The 22,847-nt window shown below is 36.0% G+C and overlaps 2 protein-coding genes across 2 annotated transcripts in view; one reads left to right on the top strand and one right to left on the bottom strand.

Annotated features, from left to right (window-relative positions):
- Positions 1-22,847, top strand: part of Lrrfip2 (LRR binding FLII interacting protein 2) — a 134,094-nt gene that overhangs the window by 107,345 nt on the left and 3,902 nt on the right. Inside the window, exons 20-25 of the mRNA XM_023719781.1 lie at positions 6,446-6,537; positions 9,616-9,708; positions 14,620-14,721; positions 14,938-15,070; positions 16,624-16,673; positions 20,374-20,494. Coding sequence (XP_023575549.1) covers positions 6,446-6,537; positions 9,616-9,708; positions 14,620-14,721; positions 14,938-15,070; positions 16,624-16,673; positions 20,374-20,494 — 591 coding nt within the window. The remainder of the gene's footprint in view (positions 1-6,445; positions 6,538-9,615; positions 9,709-14,619; positions 14,722-14,937; positions 15,071-16,623; positions 16,674-20,373; positions 20,495-22,847) is intronic.
- Positions 9,726-22,847, bottom strand: part of Mlh1 (mutL homolog 1) — an 81,307-nt gene continuing 68,185 nt past the window's right edge. Inside the window, exon 20 of the mRNA XM_023719779.1 lies at positions 9,726-9,744. Within this exon, the coding sequence (XP_023575547.1) occupies positions 9,741-9,744 (4 nt within the window). The 3' untranslated portion in view covers positions 9,726-9,740. The remainder of the gene's footprint in view (positions 9,745-22,847) is intronic.

The following is a 22,847-nucleotide window of genomic DNA, read 5'->3' on the forward strand; positions in this document are numbered from 1 at the left end:
ATAAATAAATAAATAAATAAATAAATAAATAAAGGGTTAGCCAGGCACTGAGAGACATGCCTGTAATTCCAGCTACTGGGGAGGCTGAGACAGGAGGACCAAAGGTTTGAGGCCATTGTGAGTAACTTAACAAGACCTTATTTCAAAATAAAAATTTTAGAAAGAAACGTAGCTCAGCCTCCTTGGATTTAATCCTTAACCAAGCCCCAGAACTGGTCCAACAAAATTGGGAGAAAACCATATGATATCAATTATTTTAAAATGTTATTTTCTTTAGGAAAATCTTATGTCGTTGGTGTCTTGAAAGTAGATCACAACTGGGGTTTTAATCTTTATTTTCCTTTAATTGGTACAATTATAGAAAATTATTCCTTCCTGTTTAAGTAGCTGGAACTACCACAAAGCTCCAGGGAACTCAATAATACAGTTCTTTTGTTTTATAACTTAAGAAAACTCACTTTTAAAATAAGAAGTCTTTAGCCAGTTATTACAAACAGGTATAGAGATGTGCTAGAAATTGACAAATACTTTCTTTAGCGATTAGAAGTTATGTTGTTAAAATATATAGTTCGGCTCCAAAATTACCCTTTAAAAACTGCTAAAAACAAATGAACTCTGTTAAAAGTATATTGGACTTGGACATTTTAAAGTGTTGATGTAAGTTCCAAGCAGGAGACACATGGATATTGTTGCCATAAATGAACTGTTATTCCTTTGCTCATATAAACAAAATCTAGAACATAATTTAGGAAATGTTGACCATAATAATAAAGAGAAGCTGTTTATATAATCTTTAAGAAGCCAGAATTATTAATGTGGTCTTTATAGGAATTTCTTTCTTTGAAGACTGGAAATAGACTATTCCAGTTTGTTTTGATTATGTTCCAAAAGTGCTAAGCATACTCATCAGGAGTTTGGGGGAGGGAGGTAGGGGTGAATAGCTAGAACAAGGGATTTTTTTGGCAGTGAAATTACTCTGTTTCATACCGTAATTGCAGGTACACATTGTTATACATTTGTCCATACCCATAAGGTATTGAACACGAGTGGATTTTAATGAAAACTGAACTTTTGAGTGATAATGATGTAATTATTGATTCAAATGTACTACTCTGGTGCAGTATTCATAACTGTGCATGTTTAGGGTAGGAGTACATAGGAGGTCTATATTTCCCATTCAGTTTTACTGTGACCCTAATACTCTTTACAAAAAAATTAGGAAGGGAAGAAGATATATCTTGATAGGTGAAAAAGTGGCCTCTGATATTTATTTATTTTCTCTCTCTCTCTCTCTCTCTCTCTCTCTCTCTCTCTCTCTCTCTCTCTCTCTCTCCTCTTTCTCTTTCTCTTTCTCTTTCCTTTTTGTACTGGGAACTGAACTCAAACCTTGTACGTGCAAGGCAGTCACTGTACTACTAAGCTATATCTCTGCTGATATTTTACATTGGCTCAAGGGTGGCTTATTGAAAAGTATGATTTCATGGCAATACTAGGTGGTTTCTTTTTTGATTCTACTCATGGCCTATAGGCCAAGTTTGGAAATTCTGAGCCATCATGCTTTACCTTGAGGTCCACTGTTTCCTTTTTCTTGCTTTACCACACTTTTTAAAAATATCTATTTCTAGTTCTTCTACAGATTAGAAGAAAATCTCATGTTAAGTATTTAGTGATCAGAACTAAAGTGAGTCATGAGCTCCCTGTCTCAAATATCCCTAGACATTTTTAATAATAAAAACATGTATGATTATCAGAACCAAGTTTTTCCTATCATTTTCTAAGAGGTATTTTACTATGCTCAGGGTTTTAAAAAAGTTTTATACTTTCTCAACCTAGAATCTATAAGCTTTTTTAATATCTTAAAAAGTCTACTTTACATGTTGTGATGTTTGCTTAGAGATAGTGTCTTTTGTCAATCATCTTAAGCTCAGTTGTTCAAATAGATTGCAGTGTTGCCTTCCATAGTGGAATGTTCATATATGTAGATATTCAGAGAAGCCAGGCATCCTGGTATATTTCATTATAGTAGCAGATGAAGAAAGTAAAGAAGGCTCATTCAACAAAACCAACTATGATATTGATGGAAAATTTCAATGTATTTTTAGTGCTTCTTGCTGGAATTAAAAGAACGGTACCTCAATCCTTGTGTCTATGCCTACTTAGGGAGTAGAATATTAGCATTGTTTTAAGTATATTATCCTCTTTTTAATAGCTCTTTATTTTAATAGGAAATTAGCTTATTTGACACTTAAAATTTTCATTACAGGTTTAAATATTTAAAATATCATACAGAGGAATAAAGTGAATCCTTGTGAACCTACCATATGTTCTCAACCACTGTTAACCTCTTGTCAGTTTTGCCTTACTCATTTCTCTTGCTTTCATATTGAAGCAAGTTCTAAGCATCCCATATTTTAATATGAATTATAGTAGATAATGTGGACTCTAAAACATAACACTTCAAAACTAAAAAAATAATACTCCTTCAAGTCATTGTTAATATTCCTCATTTTCAAAATACCTTAGATGGCTTTCCTTTTTATAGTTTAAAAAAAAAAAATCAGGATCCAGACAAATTCCATACCTTGAAATTAGTAGATAAGTCTTTTTAATTAACAGGTTCCCTTTCACCTTTTTCCTCTTTTGCAATTTATGTGTTGAAGAAACTAGATTGCTTAACATGTTCATAGTCTTACATTTCATTCATGTGACATCTTTACCACATTCCCTTTCCACATGTTCCCTTCCTGCATCTAGTGCTTGTAAATATGTTAGGTATTACAAGGAGGCTTAAAATCTTAGTTTTTTTTGGCATATCTGCTTCATAAAGTGATGCAGTTATCTTACCTTTGGAGGCCCCAATGTGTGGCTTTCTCTTTGTGATGCTGTAGCTAGATGCTTAGATCTCATAGATCATTAGGGGTTGTGGAATAGGATGTTCTCATTTTTATCATTACTCATCTGTTTACTTCTATTAAACAGCTTTACTAAGATACAGTTCACATAGCATTAATCACTCATTTGAAGTGTTCAGTTCAATGATTTGTAGTATAAATACACATGCATCCACATACACTTTTAGAATATTTTTAAGGTTTCACAAAGAAACTACATATCCTAGCTGTCATCTTACCTCGCTCCTCTCCTACTTCCAGCTCCAAGTAACCACTGATTTACTTTTCTGTCTCTATATTCTCATATTAATGGAACCATATTTTTTTGTGATTAACATCTTCACTTAGGATTTTTCCAGATTTGTCTGTTTTAGCATATATCAGAAGTTCATTTCTTTCTATGGTCTGTCAGTATTCCATTGCATGAGTATGTCACATTTTGTTTATCCATTTGTGTGAATGGACATTTGGGTTGTCTCTCCTTTCAGCTGTTAGGAATGTTGTTGCTGTAATTATACCAGTGTGCAGTGTTTTGTATGAACATAGTATTTTCCTTTCTCTTAATTATCTATGTAGAAGTATAATTTGTGGGTCACATTATAAATCTGTGTGTGACTGTTGAGGAATGCTAGATTGTTTTCCAAGCAGCTTTGCCATTTTACATTCCTTATTTATAGTATATGCAGGTTATGATCTCTCTATATTCTCACCAACACTTAACTATTACCTGAGTTTTTCTTGCCATTCTAGTGACTAGTCCCTGAAAAATTAATGATTTTTGAACATATTTTCATGGACATACTGAGAGATCTTCCTTGAAGAAATGTCTGTCAGATCTTTTGTTCATGTTTTAATGGGGTTATTTGTCTCATTATTGAATTGTGTTTATATATTTTAAAGATATAAATTTCTTATTATTTATATATATTTTCCCATCCTGCAGGTTTTCTTTTTACTTTCTTCTGCTTATTTTATTTTATTTTTAGTTTTTTATTTTTTATTTTTCCCCCCATAATTTTATTGGTAAACAAATAGCAATGAGACAGTTTCAAATCAAATTGGTAGGACAGTTTCAATAATTAACACATTGCATACATTCTTCCTAGTGGTTCCTCTGCTTTTTAAAAAAATTAATTAATTAATTAATTTATTTATTTGGTATAGGGTCTCATGCAGCTCACATTGTAGTAATCCTCCTTTCTCAGTCTCCCCAGGAGACTGGGACTACAGTCTTACACCATGGCACCTGGGGTTCTAGGGCCCACATGGCATGAGGTGCTAGGGATCTGACTTGGGTCCTTGCACTTGCCAGACAGGTGCTTAGACCACTGAGCTACCTAGATCTCCAGCCCTCTTCTGCTTTTTCACTGTCTATTTTTAGAAAGAAATTTCTTATTATTCAGATAAAATGGTCTACACAGGGAAGGCAAGAAAACTTGATTCTTTGCCTTTATGAAGCTTCAAAATTAGAAAGTTTTAAAGCATCCTTTCATAGTGACCAGTTGCTTCTTTTAAAAATATTATGAACCTGATAAGTTCAAATTTTTGATGTTTTCAACACATGGTGGCTTTTGTTCTTTTTGATGTCTGGCTGTTTTAATTATCCCATTTTTGGCTAATGAGTCTCTTCAGACTGATTCCTAAGTACTTTTGAGAAACATGAATGTGTCTGGCAGCCTTTTTGCTTTCCAGCAGACGTTTCCTTCTCATCTCATACATTTTCTTTCCCTGACCTGAAATCTGCCGTTTGCCCGAGGAGCCCTTTGCAGATGTAGAATGGGTTAATTAAAATTACTAAAGTCCTAAATTATAAACTGAAACATAAGGACAATTCCCATTCCTCACTATTGTTGGCAACTACATTTCTACTTTTTGGTTTCGATGAATTTGACTTCTCTAAGTACTTCTTCTAATTAGAATCATACAACATTTGTCTTTTTGTACTGACTTACTTTATTTAGCATAGTGTATTGAAGGCTATCCATTATAGCATGACAAGAGTTCCTTTTAAGTTTGAATATTACAGTATATACGTACTACAGTTTGTTTACTCATCCTTTTCTGCCTCCATTTACAGAATTTTAAAATTTAATGATTTGCCTTTTCATTTTTTAAAATCTGAGATGTTAACCATTTTTAGTCAAAAAGGACACATACATACAGTGATGGCAAATCTTTTAGAGCTTTCAATGATAACAAACAGCAAGCTGTCATATGAATACCATAGATTTGCTACCACTGGGCTCATACAGCATTCAAAAAACTGTACAGGGCTGGCCAAATAACTCAGTGGATTAAAGCAAGCAGGCGCAGGGGCCAGGGGTTCAATCCCCAGTCCTGCTATGCCAGCCCCACCTCCGGGGTATGCTGTGATGGCAGTTGAGACTGGGCGTGGTAGCACGTGCCTATAATCCCAGCTCTTGGGAGGCTGTACACAGGCGGATCATTAGGAGTCTGATCTAGTAGTGAGACCCTGAACACCCTGTAAACCTTTCTCTAAAATACGCACACCAAAAAACTGTACATATGCTTTACATGTATGTGTTTGTATTACTCCTTTCCTACAAAATGGTAGAACACTATATATACATGCTCTCCTGTACCTTGATTTCATCACTTTCTGACAGTAGTGTAGAGAAATTGTTCTTTTTCACCATACATAGTTAGCCTATTGTGTGCAAACAGTTTATTCCACCAGTTCCATATTTGTGGACATTCAGGTTGTTTGCAGTGTTTTAAGTAATATAGCAGAAGTAATATACTATACTGCAGTAAGACTTTATATTTTTACAAATTTACCTTTACCAAATAAAATGTCATGAGTGGAATTCTGAAAGGTATGTGGTTTTTGTGTGCTGCTGCTGAATTCCCTTTGGTAAGGGTTTGGACTTTCACTAGTATTTTAGTTAGTAGTATGGTTTTACTTTCATTTTTCTTCATGTGAGCATCTTTTTCATATGCAGAGGTGTTTTTACGTATTTTTCTGTAAACTCATTTCTTTAGTCTGTTTTTTCTATATAGCTATTTTAAAAAAAAATCTAGAGACTTTTGTAGGGGATAGGTATCAGGAATCAAACTCAGGACCTCATGCTTGCCAGGCAGGCACAGTACTACTGAGCCAAATCCCTGAGCCTTTTAGAGATTTTTGAATATGGAGAAATAGTAACCACTTGTTTCTGATATAAACTGTATTTTGGGAGTTTGTCATTATCTTTTTACTTTGTGGTATGTTTTACATTTTAAAGTTTTAATTTTTATAGAGCTTATTTATTGACCCTTCTCCTTACTAAGCTTTTACAGTTTTACATCACCTTTAGTATATCAGTTTTCCCCTGCACCTCAGATAGTTTTCACTGTCTGCATAATTTATTCTCCTTTCCTTTCCTATCAGATGAAAATTTTACATTGTTTGAACCTTTCCATTCAATATACAGTTGTTCTAGGTTATTTTAAGTTAGCAGTTCAAGGGCATTTCTGGATGTCATATTTGGCTTCTTTGATATATAGCATGTATTCGGATTTGTTATGTGCTGTGTCCCTTGTTTTATAACAGGAGTTGGAAAGGCAGAAACATATGTGCAGTGTGCTGCAGCATAAGATGGATGAACTTAAAGAAGGCCTTCGGCAAAGAGATGAACTTATTGAGGTATGCATGTGAACTATGGAAATACTTCATCCTATGCAACTATTTTTTTTCAGAATTGAGTTGTATGCGTTGGGAGGGGAGAAAATTTAAAATACTACAAAGCGTTACTTCTCTTTCTACATTTGGTAGTCTCTTAAAATTTTTCAAACATGAGCGGTAAAGACAGACTAGTTTAATAGAAGAAGCCTTGGTCAAATGTCTTTTATTCCTAAGCACACTCTTTACCCTAAAGGTACCAAGGAAATGGGCAAAAGGAAAAAGGACATACTACCATCATTCTTTGGAACACAGTGAATGCCACTTTTTGGGATATGATTCTTGAGATATTAATAATAAGTTAAACTTTCCTCAGTTAAATACCTTTCTAAGGTAGCTAAATGAAAAAGAAAAAATTGTCAAGAGCTGTACCTATGTACAGAGATGAAGACTGGGTAGTGTAGACATTTAGGCTTTTACTACCTTGTTGGTAATATCTTAAGTGGGATGGAGTTAGTCCACTAAAACTTTTTTGTTTGTTTTTTTGAGACTGTGTAATTCATGCTGACCTTCAGCTCACTCTATAGCCCAAGCTGGCCTTAGACTTGAGACAGTCCTCTCCTGCCTCAGCCTCCTGTCTGGCCTTTTCAAAAAGTATTTATCGTTTTGGTTGGCCTACATGTAGCTCTGTTCTTCTTTAAATGTGTTTTTTCCTCCTGAAGTTGAAGAAAGTCTGAAGAGCATCCTGCCCACTATCTAGGTATGGTTATCAAGGGCTTCTAACATTAGTAATTTTAGTTTTGATGACATGTTAGTGACACTAGGAAGGCCAGCTCTTAATGATCCACAGGATGTAGCTCACCACATTCGTTCACATTCCTGGCAACTCAGACTCTGGTCTTTTTCTTCTTATTTTCCTCTTCCTGTTTGGACTTGCAGTACTTAATTTCTGTCCCTGTAGATGACCTACAAAAACCACTTAAGAAGGAAAAAAATGACTACCTTTTTTTATTTGTGAATTAGTATAGTTTTTATTATTTTTAAGAAAAATTAAAATCATATAGCCAATTTATAGATGCTAAATGCAGATACAGATAATGATCTGTCAGATTATTTGTGAATTCATTGTCCTCATGTTTTCCCATCTGGTAAATTCTGTATCTGAGGGCTACTTAAAAAATAATGTGAAATCTTTTTTGTCCTTTTGTCTTTTTTGTATCAGTATACTAACGACTTTTTATTTCTTACCCTAATTAAGATGAATGTTTTCTCCCTAAAAGATTGCAAACCACTAGAGAGAGAGTATGCAATGTGTTAATTATTAGAACTGTCCTACCAATTTGATTTGAAACTGTCTCATTGCTATTTCTCAATAAAATTATGGGAAAAAAACAAGGAAAAAACCCAACAAAAACAACAACAATAAAAAAAAACTATGAAACCTTCAGTAACTGTGAGCTAAATAAACCTTTCTTTCCTTCATTTTGAGAGTCAGGTATTTGTCCCATCAATGAAAGAGATTTTATATTATATATATGTGTGTGTGTGTGTGTGTGTGTGTGTGTGTGTGTGTAATTTGTATATTTTATATTTCACCCAAGACAATTTCTCTTCATTCAGTGCAGTCTAGGCAAGCCAAAGGTTGGACCTCCAAGAAGTAGAGTCTCATAAAATACCAATGCTTGGGGGCAATCTCTAGAAATTCTGATCCAGATGAACTGGAATGGGATGCTGACATTATTGTAAGACTCCAGTGTGATTCCGATAGACAACCTGGACTGGAGACCCTTGGACCAGGAGCTACAGCATGGCAGTGAATAGCAAAGGCTGCAGGCAGCATCCTCGCCTTGGGACTTACCTAGTGTTGAAAGTGTGAGGTCTAGGAAGCCTTTTGTAAATAGCCTTTATCAAGGGCCCCAGGGAGGTAGCTCAGTAGAAGAAGCGCTTGCCTGGCAAGCGCAGGGTCCTGAGTTCAATCCCCGGTACCGCAAAAGAAAAGAAAAAAAAGCTGATTGTAAACAGCCTTTATCAAACAAAGGCTGTCTTCTATTATATCTAATTAAAGAAATTTTAAATTAGACCAAAAAATAAATAAATAAATAAAGTTTTCAAATAACAGTAAAACTACTTTTGGAGCTTCTCAAATTCAGTAGCTTAAATGAGGTTTAACTGTTTCACTTATTCACACGTTACACTTAGAGGATTATAATATTTGATTTCTATTCTTTGTCTTGTGGCTCCTTTAAAAGCCCGAGGGAATAGAGTATACAAACTTTAAAAACCTTTGTTTTCAGGGCTTCTTATGTTTACAAAAGAGATTTTTTAGATATTAGCAGCCAGGATTACATAGAAATGAAATACCATGAGTGTGACAAATAACACTTTTTGGGTTAGAATTGAAAATTGCAGGCAAAACAGGTAATGTATGAATGGGAAAGGTATGCAGTGGTAAGTTTTTAGTAGTCCACAGGGGGGGAAAAAATGTTAAGAGGCTATAAACTAAGCATCATTGCCCAGTAAGAACAGTTCTTTGAAAATCACTAAATGTTAAATTCCAGTGTTTCTAAAAGCTATTTTTTCTTTTGTAATTTAGGATGTTCTTGCTATTATTATAGATTCTCTTATTATAGATCCCTATAAAAATATACATTGTTCCATGTTTGCAAAGAAAAAAAAGTGGGGAGGTGTCTGTGAATGAAGGAGTACATATGTGGAGCTGCATGTACGCAGAATCCCTGTCTGGCTTGCTGCCACATAGCTGTGGTCGGAAGTTAGTTATTCCCAGTCCCTTTGCTTGCTTTCGCATTTTTCCCCTGCACTGCTGGTGATAGAACCCAGGGTTTGCTCATGCTAAGCACATGTTCTACCACTGAGGGACACACCCACAGCCTTCCTAGATTATTTTTATGGGGGCAAGCCAGCAAAACTTATGTCGCCAAGACTCTGAACATAATCTTTCCTTTAGCAAACCACTCTTTTCTGTTTATCACACTTTCATCCCCCCTTTTTTTTAAGTTTTCAATTTTTATTCTATTTTCTTTCTTTTAACTTCCTCTCTTTTTTTATTTCTGTTCATTACTTTTCTTACCCCTTCTTCTGCAGGAGAATCAGCGCATGCAGCAGAAAATAGACACCATGACAAAAGAGGTGTTTGACCTCCAGGAGACACTTCTTTGGAAAGATAAAAAAATTGGGGTATGAGATGAAGTTTGGCTTTCATCAGAAGCTCATCTAGAAGGAACAGACAAATAGAATTTAACATAGAGATTTCTAAAAATCTGTCCTTTTTAGGCTTACTATGCATTTATATAGTGTGAAATATGAATAAAAGACAGGGACTGCCATAGGAAAACCTGATAACTATGCTTGGAAAGATCTCTTCTTTCCAGCCAAGTCAGTGTTTATAAAACCTAGAACTTTCAAAGGAAGTTGTTTTTTATGCCCATAGAATTCTTATCCAAATGCAGCCACAAGCATTTAATTTGAACTCTTGTGTGTAGTTTGGTATTCTTATATTACAAGAATTTGGATAAGATCCAAGAAGAGAGGGAACAAGGATGGGGGAAAGTTATTAGCATCCTATTATAAACCCTTTGAACAAAATAGGAAGAGATTAAAATTAGTTTAATTATGGAAGTAGATAGGAATGTAAAACTTGACTGAGTTGCCAGATGTGACGCTAACTCTAATTATAAACCCAAAACACCCTAAAGCAGGGGCCCAGATAAGGAAATATTCTTCTTTGCTCTCTTGGGGCTTAGCCTTGCGGTAGATTCCAGGTATTCTGGAAACTGAAAAATTCTGGTCCTTATCTCATGTGACCTTTGATCGACAATCTCATCTCTGCAGCTCAGAAGCCATTCATACTGTATGTATTTGCCAAAGGCTTACCTTGTCAGGGGAGGGTTGTGATAGAGGCAACAAAAGAACAAATAAGAAAAGTCTGGTTTTCCTTGTAGTTAGGTTGAATAGGGAAAAGTTGACGAAGATCACCAAAAGTACCAGTGAGAGACATACCCAAAGTGAATCTTCTAGAACAACCTTCCCTTGTTAGGGATGCTCTGAAGCCCAGCCAGTTGTCAGCAGTATCCATTTCTTTTTATTCAACTATGCTGTCTTTTCTTTAATAAACACACATTATTATGCAAAACCACATTATTTTTGAGTCTATAGACCAAAAATTTAAAGAACTAGGATCACTTTTACATGATTTAAGTTATTGAGTTTCTGAAAATGTAACCCACACCTAGCTAAGCTTTCTGGGGGATATATGAACAACATTATTTTGCAACTGTAATTGTGAACTGCTAATTTTATTTAAATTTTTAGTCATGAAATTTAAAATGAGGCATAAAAAATATGTGAGACAAAGTAGGCAGTTTATATAGTTAAAATCTTGTAATGATCTAGAATGGGCTTCTTTTAGGACCTTACATTAATTTTCTTTAGCACAGATATGCAGATCCAGTGTTTCTAATTCATATAGTTGTCTCTTAGTATTTTAAACTGTTTTTCTTAGGGTTGCTGTAGTAAAACCTTCAACTCTGAGTCCCATACTATAGCTCTTTAAAACAAAACAATTTTATTTTTAAAAAATTTTTTGCTATCAAAATCATGCTTTAAAAAAAAACATGCTAATGGCTAAGCTCTTCAAATTACTCAGCTCTTCAGGTGTCTTGTTAGTTTTTGAATGAATAGAACCCTTCATTCTATGGCTATACCATAATCTGATCAAAGCTTTGACTTTCTAAAATGAAATTTCTGGAGAAAATTTTAGATTCATATACTCCTATGTATATGAAACGCAGAGAGCTGATGTATACCCTTTGCCCTGTTTATCCTAAATGTAACATACTTCAAACTATAATACAATATCACAACCAGGCTATTTCCCTGAAGCTGTCAAGATACAAACATTCCCTCCCCCCCGTGATATAGCCATATGCACTATACTTGTCCCTCCCCTGGAAATTATTCTGTTCGCTGTGTCCTAAATGTTGCCATTTTAAGAATGTTATATAGATGAAATCATATATAATATTCTGGATTTACCTTTTTCACTTAGCATAAGCTTCTCAAGATTTATCCAAATTGTTATATAACAATAGTTCATTCCACCTTGATTGTTTTTAATTTGAAATATTGTGCTAACGTACTGTTCAGTGGCATTAAGGACATTCATATTGCTGTGCTGGTATCATCACCATTCATCTCCAGAACATTTTCATTTTTCTAGGCTAATACTCTGTACTCCTTATAAACAACTGCCACACCACTACCTTCTCCCAGTGGTTATGTTTTTCTCTGTCTTGGAGTTTTGACTACTTGGTTTCGCATGAATAGAATCATATAATATTCAATTTTAATGGCTGGTAAGATAGCTCTGCAGACTAAACACCTGTTTAGGCAAATGCAGGGGCTGGGATTCAATCCCCAGCACATGCCATGCTGGCCCTTACCCCTGGAACGCACTGAACTGGCCACTGAGACCAGGCATGGTGGCATACACCTGTAATTCCAACAAAACTGGAGGAACACTACAAGTTTGAGCTGCGTAGCAAGACCCTGTACCAAATACATTAAAACAACAACAACAGCAAAACAATTTTATATTTGTGACTGTCTTATTGTATTTAGCATAATACTCTTTGGGTTCATTAGTGTTATAGCACATATCACAATAGCCCATTGGGGGGATTTTATATATATATGTGTCTTCACTTGATGGACACTTAGATTGTCTCCCTTTTGGCTGTTGTGAATAATGCCACTATGAACATGTACATAGGATTATATTTATGCCCTGTGCAGTTACTTGGTGATGAATCTGTTTCCCAAAAATTCAACTCATTGTACAGACCCATTTGGCGGGGCCGGAGAGATGGCTTAGTGGAATAAGCACTTCCCTGGCAAGTGCAAGGGCCTGAGTTCAATCCCCGGTTCCACCAAAAAAAAAAAGAAAAAAAAAACGGACCCATTTGGCTTTTTGATGGTAGAATTTGAGGTTGTGTCAGGAATGAAAAGTTATTTAGAGATCCACCAACATACACTTTTCACCCTAAAAAAGAAAAATCTAAGAAGTATTGTTATGCCAACACAAGGGTGATCATTATATGGTCAGGTAAAACAGAGGATTTCATATCCAGCATGAATACATTTAATCCAATTATAAGTTATTTCAGTAAGTTTTCATACTTTGTGGCGAAATGCAGAAATATACAGGATATGTTTTATTTCCTGCCTATAATTAGGAGAAATGAAATTTAAAAAGTCCAAATGTAAAAATAAAACCCAGAACTACAGACATGGAAAGAGGGACCAAAGGACTTGCACTAGCATTTGCTATAACTTCCTGTTTCAAATTGGTCTTTTCCCAAGGGTCTTCTATGATATTGTTTATATAGGTAATGTTGTGGCAGTAAGCATTTGCTTAGTTACATGTGGTGGTGCTTTATACAGCTGTGCATGCAGATAACAACAAACAAAAATACCTAAGCAGCAGAAATTAACATGGCCATCCACAGTGAGGAAAGTATTGTTCTTTGTTCTCCTGTTTCCTTTGTTGTTAATATAATGGAGTGTTGATACTAATTCAGTACCTTAAATGCTACATGCTGCTAGAAACTTAAAAGTATCACTTTAACAGGTAGACACACTGTGTAAGTACAAATTGTGGAAAGTTAGATGTTGACATTATAGTTGGGATAAAGGACATAGTGCAGCCCGTGTGGGGCTATGATATTAAAAAAAACTGCATGCAAGGGTTTTAGAACTAAAAATAACTGAATTTATTTTCTGGCCTTGTTATTTACTGAGACTGTGTACAAAAGAAAAGAAAAACCTTAATTTTCTGATCAGCAAAATGAGGGTGAGACAAGTAGTTCAATGACACGGTTGTCAAATAGGATTGGAATGATTCTGAAAAAATTGCCCAACTATTCAGCCTTCACTAAGTAGTTTTGACCCAGTTCTGAACATACTAAACCAAGCACAGTTACCTGTTGTAATTTAACTCTTTCACTAAACAGAAATGCTGGTAGAAAACCCTAATACAAGGGGAGGGGGAGAAAAAAAGTAGAGAAAGGCCCTTATTTGAAACAGCCCAGATCTCAGGTTGCTACTTAAGACTACTTGACTTGGTAATGCCTTTTAAAGACAGCATTATTTTATTATATAGTGAAATAGACTGGATTTGTCACTAATGACCAAAGTAGGTCCTTGCTTCTGCATTGCCTTCTAAACTCTGGCAGTTATGAGACTGATATAGAAAGGAATTGCCAGTTAAAAAAAAACACCTCAAAAAACTGGTTTCCCTGAGATGTCTCCTGTGGTCTTCAACACTCCAGGTAATGCTCTATACTGAGCTGTCTTTTCAATCGCCATTTATGATGGGTGCTGTGGTTAGCCTTTTTTTTTTTTTTTTCTGATGAGGAAATTGAGGCATAAGGAAGTTCAGCATGTTCCAGGACCCAAGAACTTAATTTTGAAATCTGTAGTCTGCGGTAGGTGGGCTCTATTTTGTCCAGAGCTTTTGTTTTTTAAATTTTCAAAGTAGTTTAGAAAGCTAAGTGAATGTTAGTTGAATCCTCTTGGAGATTAGCCATTTCTGGATTAAATATTTTGCCTCATTATTTGGAGAACAGCCATGCAACCAATATCTAATTAAAATAACATATTTTTTCAGAACCATCTTTTTATCTAAAAATGTCAAATATATTCATGAGTACAGTGTTTTAGTAAATATGAAATCAGTTTTTTTATTCACCAAATAAAAATATACTCAGGAGTTCAGTAAGGAAATTTGAACTTTGTTGTTGTCTTTATCTTCCTTTTCCTGTTTTCTTCAGTGACTGGAAAAGAAAGATTTGTCTTCCTGCTTGATGTGATAAGCATGTATTGCCAAATTTATGCATGAAAACTAGTTTCTAAGAAAGCCCTCTTCTGGAGATGTATAATCCATATACAAATAATTTTCCTCCCTGGATTGCTTGCTTTCAAGCTTTTAACTGCTTCCTTACTTTTATCTTTGCTTATTTGTATTAGTTACCTTTCACTTGCTCTTTTTTTCTGTGCCATTCTTTCCCTTGCTACCCTGCCTAATACTAGGCCCTAGAGAAACAGAAAGAATACATTGCCTGCCTTAGGAATGAGCGAGATATGCTCAGAGAGGAACTGGCTGATCTGCAGGAGACAGTGAAGACAGGAGAGGTATGTTAGCATGAGCTTGGAGCTCAGATCCCTTACTGCTTTACTCTACCTTCCTTCCTTTCATCCTGTCATCCCCTTAAGTAATTTCCCTAACAGAGGTATTTTCTATATAATTATTTCTAATTAGGTTTTACCTGTGGCAAACACATTGTTGCAGTTACCTCACAAGTGTCCCGACTCCATGTGAGCCATCTTTTTTTTTTTCCTTCCACACAGAAACATGGTTTAGTTATAATCCCTGATGGCACGCCCAATGGTGATGTCAATCATGAATCAGTGGTTGGAGCCATTACTGTTGTGTCTCAGGAAGCTGCTCAGGTCTTGGAGTCAGCAGGAGAAGGGCCGCTAGGTAAGACACTGGTTGTATTCTGTCTTGGATTAATGTCATTAGGCTTCAGCTTGTTTATATTCCAGTTTAAAAAGCAAAAACAGCATATAAAGGTCACCTGAGACTTGCTTATATCTTTAAGATGTCTGGACATGCTGTCATCAATCATCCTTGATCTTGCCTGGGTATGAATCATTAAAATAGGAAGCATAGCTGTAAGGCCTGAGTGGAAGTAGTGCGGGTCTGTACATACTATTTTTCACTTAATACAAACTTGCTGCAGAGAGATTTAGTGAGCTCATATTAGTAAGCTGTGGACTGGCAAGATACTTTCCAAGTTGGTTTGTAGGTTCTTATTCCAGGACATCTGGTGTTCTTTCACTTCTTGACCCAGGATTTAGTAGCTCATTGCTTATGGCAAGAATTAGATGATCACCATAACTATCAAAAAGTGTTAACTCCCAGATAAGGGCTTTTAAGCCTCTTAAAAAGTAAACCTTTGAGAATCTAATGACTCCTCTTCCAAGGAAACCACAGAGGTTCCCATTCGCTGCTACCACTAAGAATCCTACTGTAGATGATGAAATGTAGCAGATAGAAAATGTATCACCATCTCACTTTTATTTATGAGGAAATAATATTTTTCTTTTTCTGTTTTATTTTTATGTATGTGTGAGGTACTGTAACAGTGGCAGAAACTAAACAATATTTTAAAAATCAGCACATTTACTAATGTAGAATGCTAGAAATTAATTGTAGATTACTTTGATAAAACAGAATGCTAGGAGTGAGATCTAGAGAATGGAATGAGTACATGGCTATGGGCAGTTCAGGTGTTTCTTTTTGCCTGTTTGGAAGGTGCTGAAAAAAACTAGAACTTACATTTGGCTATAACCTTCCTTAGGTGTGTGTGATGGTAGACCTGATGTCAGCTGCTTCTTTTACTGAACTAGCCATATCTCCTTAACCCAATAGGCCTGTTGTAACACTTCCTTGGGAAGAAGCAACTCTCCACAGGCCAGGAGAAAGCCCTAACAATCTGTTCTCCAGCATCAGATTGCCTTTGGGTGTCCTCATCTTTGAAATGGTTCCCATCTCTTCACCCACTAGCATTTGTGGAACTTGCTTGTTTCAGCATTGTGTTCCTGTATTTTCTTTGCTCTAGCTTCCCCACTCAGCCCTTTTATTCCCTCTCTTATTTTGTTTTGAACACTCTTGCTAAGGGTGTAAGCCTGTGCAGATGCTGTTGGCATTTGAGCTGTCTACTGGTGATCGCTTCCAATGTTTTTAAAGAAAATGGTCTCTTGTGCACTTCAGTTTATCTTTGTGTGGAAAAATCACTGTTCTGTGAGTGGAGCAAATGCATTTGGTACTCTGATAAATATTGGTTGTGTGAAAAGTACATATGGGGTAATTAAATACTCTTCTGTAATATTATTAAAGATCTTATTTTCATTGCCAGAGCTGTAAGTACTTTATCAGATGTACTGATACATATGAGTTTGGGGAATTATTTTTAATTGTTTATGTACTACTGCATTACAAATTTAGTTTGCAACTTTTTTTTTTTTAAGATGTAAGGCTACGAAAACTTGCTGGAGAAAAGGAAGAGCTGTTGTCACAGGTAATGACATCTTCTCATTTGAAGCTATTATTGATTTTGTTAGATTCAGTTAATATTAAATGTCAGTAAATTAAAATGTTGATTCCATTTGGAGATGTGTTTATTTCAAACCTTAGCACTCAATAAGATTAAGTTAAAAAGATCATTCATATTTTCCTTGTTGATAGCTCACATTTTTTCCTTGCTCTTTTAAAACAATTTTATAGGACACAAACTTTGTTGAGACATTTACTTCTATAAAGCTTGCTGTAAAGACAGTAATCTGCTAGTTCTTTTAGCATAACTTTAATGTGTACTGTTTGAATAATTTGCTAATGCTGCTTGTTGTTTTCAGCATTTTCTATTGACAGTCCTCTGTGGAGGATGAGGATATCCCTGCCTTTCACCTCTTCTCTGTCACCCACTTGTGTGTTTCCCATTGCTGTAGCCTCCTATCGAAGGAACGACATGAATTCAGTGTATCTGTCTCCCAGACTCCAAATGCTAGTCACAGGGGAGCCACGTTACATTCTAGGATCAGTTTTCATGTCCTTCACAACCACTAGTTTTCTCTAAAGTTAATATTGTGGGTCTTGTTTTATTTCCCTGATTTCTCTTTTTAAATCAGTAACTTAGGGGCTGGTGAGATGGTTCAGTGGTCTAAAGCACCTACTTAGAAAAAGCTAAGCTAAGCAAAGCACAGGGACCGCAGTTTGATCCCCCAGCACCACATGCTGAGCTGGCCACACACACTAAATAAATAAATAAATAAATAAACAAACAAACAAACAAACAAATAAACAAATAAAATAAAAGAACTTTTAAAAAATAAAACAAATCAATAATTTAGCCACCAAGTTTTGTTTTTTGAGACAGAGATCTCATGTGTTCATTGAACTCACTATACAGTACAGGTTCAGCCTCCAAATTGCTGGGTGGCATGTACTGTCACACCCAGCATCCAGTTTTTTTGTTTTGTTTTGTTTTTTGCTGTATTTATAGTATTTATTTTTCTACAAATGTATGTAAAGTGAAAGGTAAACATGAAAGGTAAAAATCTATATTCAGGATCAGAACAATTGCATAGCTATTTGAAAAAATAAAATGTGGATATTCATTTATTGAATACCCAGCATCCAGTTTTAAACAGTAATTTAAACCCATTCTTAGAGTTTTCACATGTGTCTGTTTTACTGCAAGTTCCACCTGATGAGTCTTACAGCATCTGACTTAACCCATTCTGAACTCATTGCTTCAAAGAGGTGATTGCCCCTTGGCATTGGAGGTTTTTCTGTGATAGGGGTTGTGCTTACTTTTTGTAGTCTCTTGTGCCTTTTTTTCTTTATCTAATTTTGCTGCATCTTCCTTTAATTCCTGAGGAAAGCAATGTGGGCTGTTAATGTTTCATGACCTTAAAGCTCTGAAAGTGTCTTTGTTTTACCCTCTTACTTGGTTGATAGTTTTGAAGGGTATTTAATTCTGAGTTGCAATGATTTTCCTTCAAATTAAAGAAAAAGGTAATCTGTTTATTATTCTCTGTGTTCCATTCCGGTTATTGAGGATTTGAGGGTCAATTTCGATCTTTGTATGTGACAATTTCCCCTTCCTATTAGCTAGAATCCTGTTCTCTTTGTCCCTACTGTTTTGAAATTCACAGTGATGTGTTTTGAAACTTCATGCATGTTACTGGGCCTTTCAGTTTTAGGAGCTCTTATTCTTTAGTTCTGGGAAAATTCCTTGAATTATTTTATTGATTTTCTCCCTTACTGCTATTCAGTCATCAGTAAATTTTAAGTGAAATTCCACTGTTTATCAGTACTATTCTACGCATTTGGAATATTTAAGTAAATAAAATAGTCAAAGTTTCTGCCCCAGTGGACCTTACGTTCTAATGTAAAGAGATCAAAGAGGGCTGGTGAGATAGCTCGGTGGTCTAAAGCACCTGCTTAGGCAAGCTTAGGCAAAAGCTCAGGGACCACGGTTCAATCCCCAGCACCACATACAACACTAGCCCCACCCCCAGGGTGGGCTGAACTGGCCACAAATAAAATAAAATAAAATAAAATGTGTGTTTAAAAATAAAAGAGATCAAAGAAACATAATTAAGAAGTGAATGCTATGGTATGTTAAAATATTTGTACTTACAGATTTAACATGTCTGTATCTCCAGTTATAGTCAGCCTTATAAGGGTGTTCATAGAATGAGGAGAAAGATTTTACCAGCAAGTATAATGAAGTGGATAAAGACACTTGAGAAGATATGGCAAAAATTACCAAGGCACAGTGGGAAGAAGATCGAACCAGTGAATTAGAAGTAGTACAGGAGCAGTGGGATAGAAAGATGTTAGATTAGGGTCTAGAGATATAGTGGTCTAGAAAAATGAGAAATTGTGGTTGGACAGAAAGATACATGGAACTAAGTTACACAAGGCCTGTGTTTATCTAATGACACCTCGTACATGGCTTGCTGCAAATGGCTAGGGGCAAGAAGAGGTAGATGATAAGGTCCTTGGAGGCTTTCCCAAGCCTTCTAGAAACTGAGAACTGAGTTGAAAGAGAGAGCCTGTACTTAAGTGTATACTGAAATTACCAAGAATTGGTAGTCTTGAGGGACTGAGAGTTAGGTTAAATAGTGATGGAGTGTGATGACAGCAAAGATGAAATGTAATGTTTATAACCTGAAGAGATTAAGAACTGGGGCTTCTGGATGGAGGTAGAATACTTCAGCAATAGCAAGGAAAAAGTAAGTGGACATGTGTTCCATTCCCAGGGTCAGTAGTAGGAGGCTGTGGAATTTAAAAAACAGCCAGTGTTTCGTAGGCTGTGGAGGAAGCTTAGTTCTTAGGAGACAGCTTGTTTCTATTAGAGCACTGAGAAGAGGCTTTCCTAGTGATGAGCTGATATCTCTAGGGGCTTCACTGAAGGAGTTTCAGGCATTAAGAAAAGTTAATTAAGTGTATGGTTTGTATAGAGCCTTGTGCTAACAGCGCAGGACAGAATGGCACTTTTGAAATGGACATAATAGCAGTGTTTGTTTGAATAAGGCATAGTTCCCTCAAGGCAGGCAGTGGTACTAAGGCCTTATATGTCAAAAGGGCAGAATTCTGGAAAGAATGGATTTAATCTCAGTGCCAGCCTTCCTTATAAGACCCCTGTTGCTGGTGTTGAGGGCATATGGGAAAGTCACTTGTGTATTTTCAATTGTTATTATGTATAAAAAATTTTCTAATATTTAACTCTCAACAAGGAAGTATAACTTCATGGATGTTTCCATTTTTAGTAAAAGTAACAAAACTCCTCCTGTTCCATACACTACACAAATAACAAAATATAGAGGGTTTTGGCTTGTTTTTTGTTTGGTTTTGAGACAGGGTCTCCCAGTATAGTCCAGGCCAGCCTTGGACTTTCTGTGTAGCCCAGACTGGTCTCAAACTTGTGATCCTCCTGCCTTAGCCTCCCAAATGCTAGAATTATAGACATGTCAACCTGACTGGGTTTTTTTTGTTAGGATACCTGATCCTTGGGCTCAGTCACTTTTGGATTTGTAGAGTTTATCTCTAGTACCTAGAACCCTGTCTCATAGAAGCCACCTAAGAAAATATTTTTTTGAATGAATGATTTGAATGGCTGATAGGATCTGCCTTGTTCCTTGATGTGGCTACTGACCCAAACATCTTCATTTGAGGGTGGATTTTGGTGGTGACTTTTATTTCCATTTCAGATTAGAAAACTGAAGCTCCAGTTAGAGGAAGAACGGCAAAAGTGCTCCAGAAATGATGGTACAACAGGCGACCTGGCAGGACTGCAGAATGGCTCAGATTTGCAGTTCATAGAAATGCAGAGTAAGTATTAAGGGACAGACTAGTCCTTGTCTATGTAAGCTGTGTCCCCAGAATGAGGTAATGGAAGGCTGCTGGAGTCACTAGGGCTATATTTGTTACATACATTAAGTTTTACATTCATGGAGTTTTAGGCCCGGGAGATGGATCAGTGGCATAGCTGGCAAGAGCACGGTTATACGTTGAATCCCCAGTACCACAAAAAGAAAGAAAACATTCATGATTTTTTTTAAATGTATTTAGTACGGGGTCTATAAGGTTTTCACTGCGTAGATCAGATTTTTAGTGATTCTCCTGTTTTTAGCCTCCCAAACACTTGAGATTACAGGTAGGCGCCAACACGCCCAGTCTCAATTGCTATCTCAGTGTGCTCTGGGGGCTGGGCCGGCACAGCACACCAGAGATCGAACCCTGACCACTGTGCTCTGCCTAAGCAGGCTCTTTAGTATGTTGAGCTGTCTGTCTGGCCCTATGTTTTTGTTTTAATGTATTTGGTTGTTGCAGGGTCTTACTGCACACCTCGGACTCATAGTGACCCTCTTGTTTTCAGCCTCCTCAGCACTGGGATTATAGACATGTGCCACCATGAAGTTTTATTTTTTGTTTAGCTAAATATTCTTTAGAAAATTTTCTGTATATAAAAATAATTGAAAATATACAAGTGACTTTACTAGCTTCCCTAAACACCAGCAATAGGGAAAGCCGGTAGCTCTACGACTATTTAAAAAGACTGGCTAGGTCTCAGCTAATGTGAAAAAGCAGACATTAGTCATACAGCTAAGCAGAGGCTCCCCTTGGTTGTGGCTTCAGAGTTGTGAGAGGATAAGTTATTACTTTTACCCTTTCTAGGCAAAGGGATTTCTAGGGACTTTCTGCAAATAGCAAAAATCCCCCCCACCCCAGGTTTTTTAAAAAGTCTTAAAGAGGAAAAAAAATGATACAGAATTTTGAAACAAGATAGGAAATTAACAGTGGTTATTATATTGTGTATTGTCTTCAAAGCAGTTGCTCAATCCTCACAATGTCCTTTTCCACATTCATGTGCTATCTCCCACTACCATGTGGCATCTTTCCCAAAGAAAATTTGTAGAATTTGTCTTGGGTAATTGGAGATTTGGGATTCAAACCAATGTTGAGTGGTTTCAGAATTCTAGAAGTACTGTTTTTAATCTAGATTAATCTTTAGATGGAATTTAAAACAAAGTCACAATTTAAAGTTGAATCTACTTAAGTTCCCCTAAGTTATTCCAGTTTTTCTGTCTTTATACTTTCAACCTATTATTTTTAGGTACCATGCTGATACAAAATCCTGTAGGTATTTCAGCAGCCATCCATACATGGTTAGCTTCTGTTAGCCTTGTGATAATATATGAGGTACATGTAGGGGAAGACTTATTTTTCTGATTTCATGGTAGCTTTTCTGACACACTACTAGAGTTAGCTTTGCGGGTGGCTTCACTTTTAAGATGACAATAACTGTCCTAATTAAATCTCTTTAAAAAAAATACAGCATTTATCATGTGGAAATAGAGAAAAGTTCTTGAGTTAATTTGAGTATTTCCTTTAGTAGGCTGATTCATCTTCTGTAATCATTATTATTTATCACTTCAGAGGGTAATTTTTGTTAAATTTGGGTTCTTAAGAGCAAATTTTTATTTCCTGTAATTTCTGAATTAAATTACTTATTAGTACACTTATCCTGGGGATCCTGTATGTGTACGTACAGCATCTTTTTACTTTCCCTTCTTCCCTCTAGCTCTAGCTCCCCATCCCTTTTACAAAAGGTCCACCTTGGCTCTTATTTTCTTCTTTATAGTTTCTCTTATAAGAGACACCATACAATATTTAAGCTTTTGTGTCTGATAAATTTGACAAAGCATTGTGATCTCAAGGAACATCCATATTCCTATAAATTTAAGTGTATAGTACTCCACAGTATATAGTACCACATTTTCTTTATTCACCTGTTGATGCACACATCTTTACTTTTAATTATTTCTTTTCTCGTCATCCTCCTTTCTTTTTTGTGATAATGGGAATTGAACAGAGGGCCTTCACATGGAACTACATCCCTAGTCCTTTAAGACAGATTGTCTCAAAACTATTGAACCCAATACTGGATTCAATCTCCAATATTGCAGTTAATTAATTAGAATTATTAAAGGGCTAAGAAAGGGTCCCTTTTTTACACACAGTATTTTAAAAATACATGATAAATGTCATGAAAAGAATGAAATAAAGCAAAGGTCAGGAAACCTGACAAGCACCAAGGAGGGAAATGGAAATGAAAATGAGCAGAGTCTTGAAGGCACTTGAGGGATGGAAGATCAGAGGGAAAACCTGAGAGATGGGCAGG

The sequence above is a fragment of the Octodon degus genome, unplaced genomic scaffold (genome assembly GCF_000260255.1).
Source record: "Octodon degus isolate 3935 unplaced genomic scaffold, OctDeg1.0 scaffold00071, whole genome shotgun sequence".
NCBI lineage: Eukaryota > Metazoa > Chordata > Mammalia > Rodentia > Octodontidae > Octodon > Octodon degus.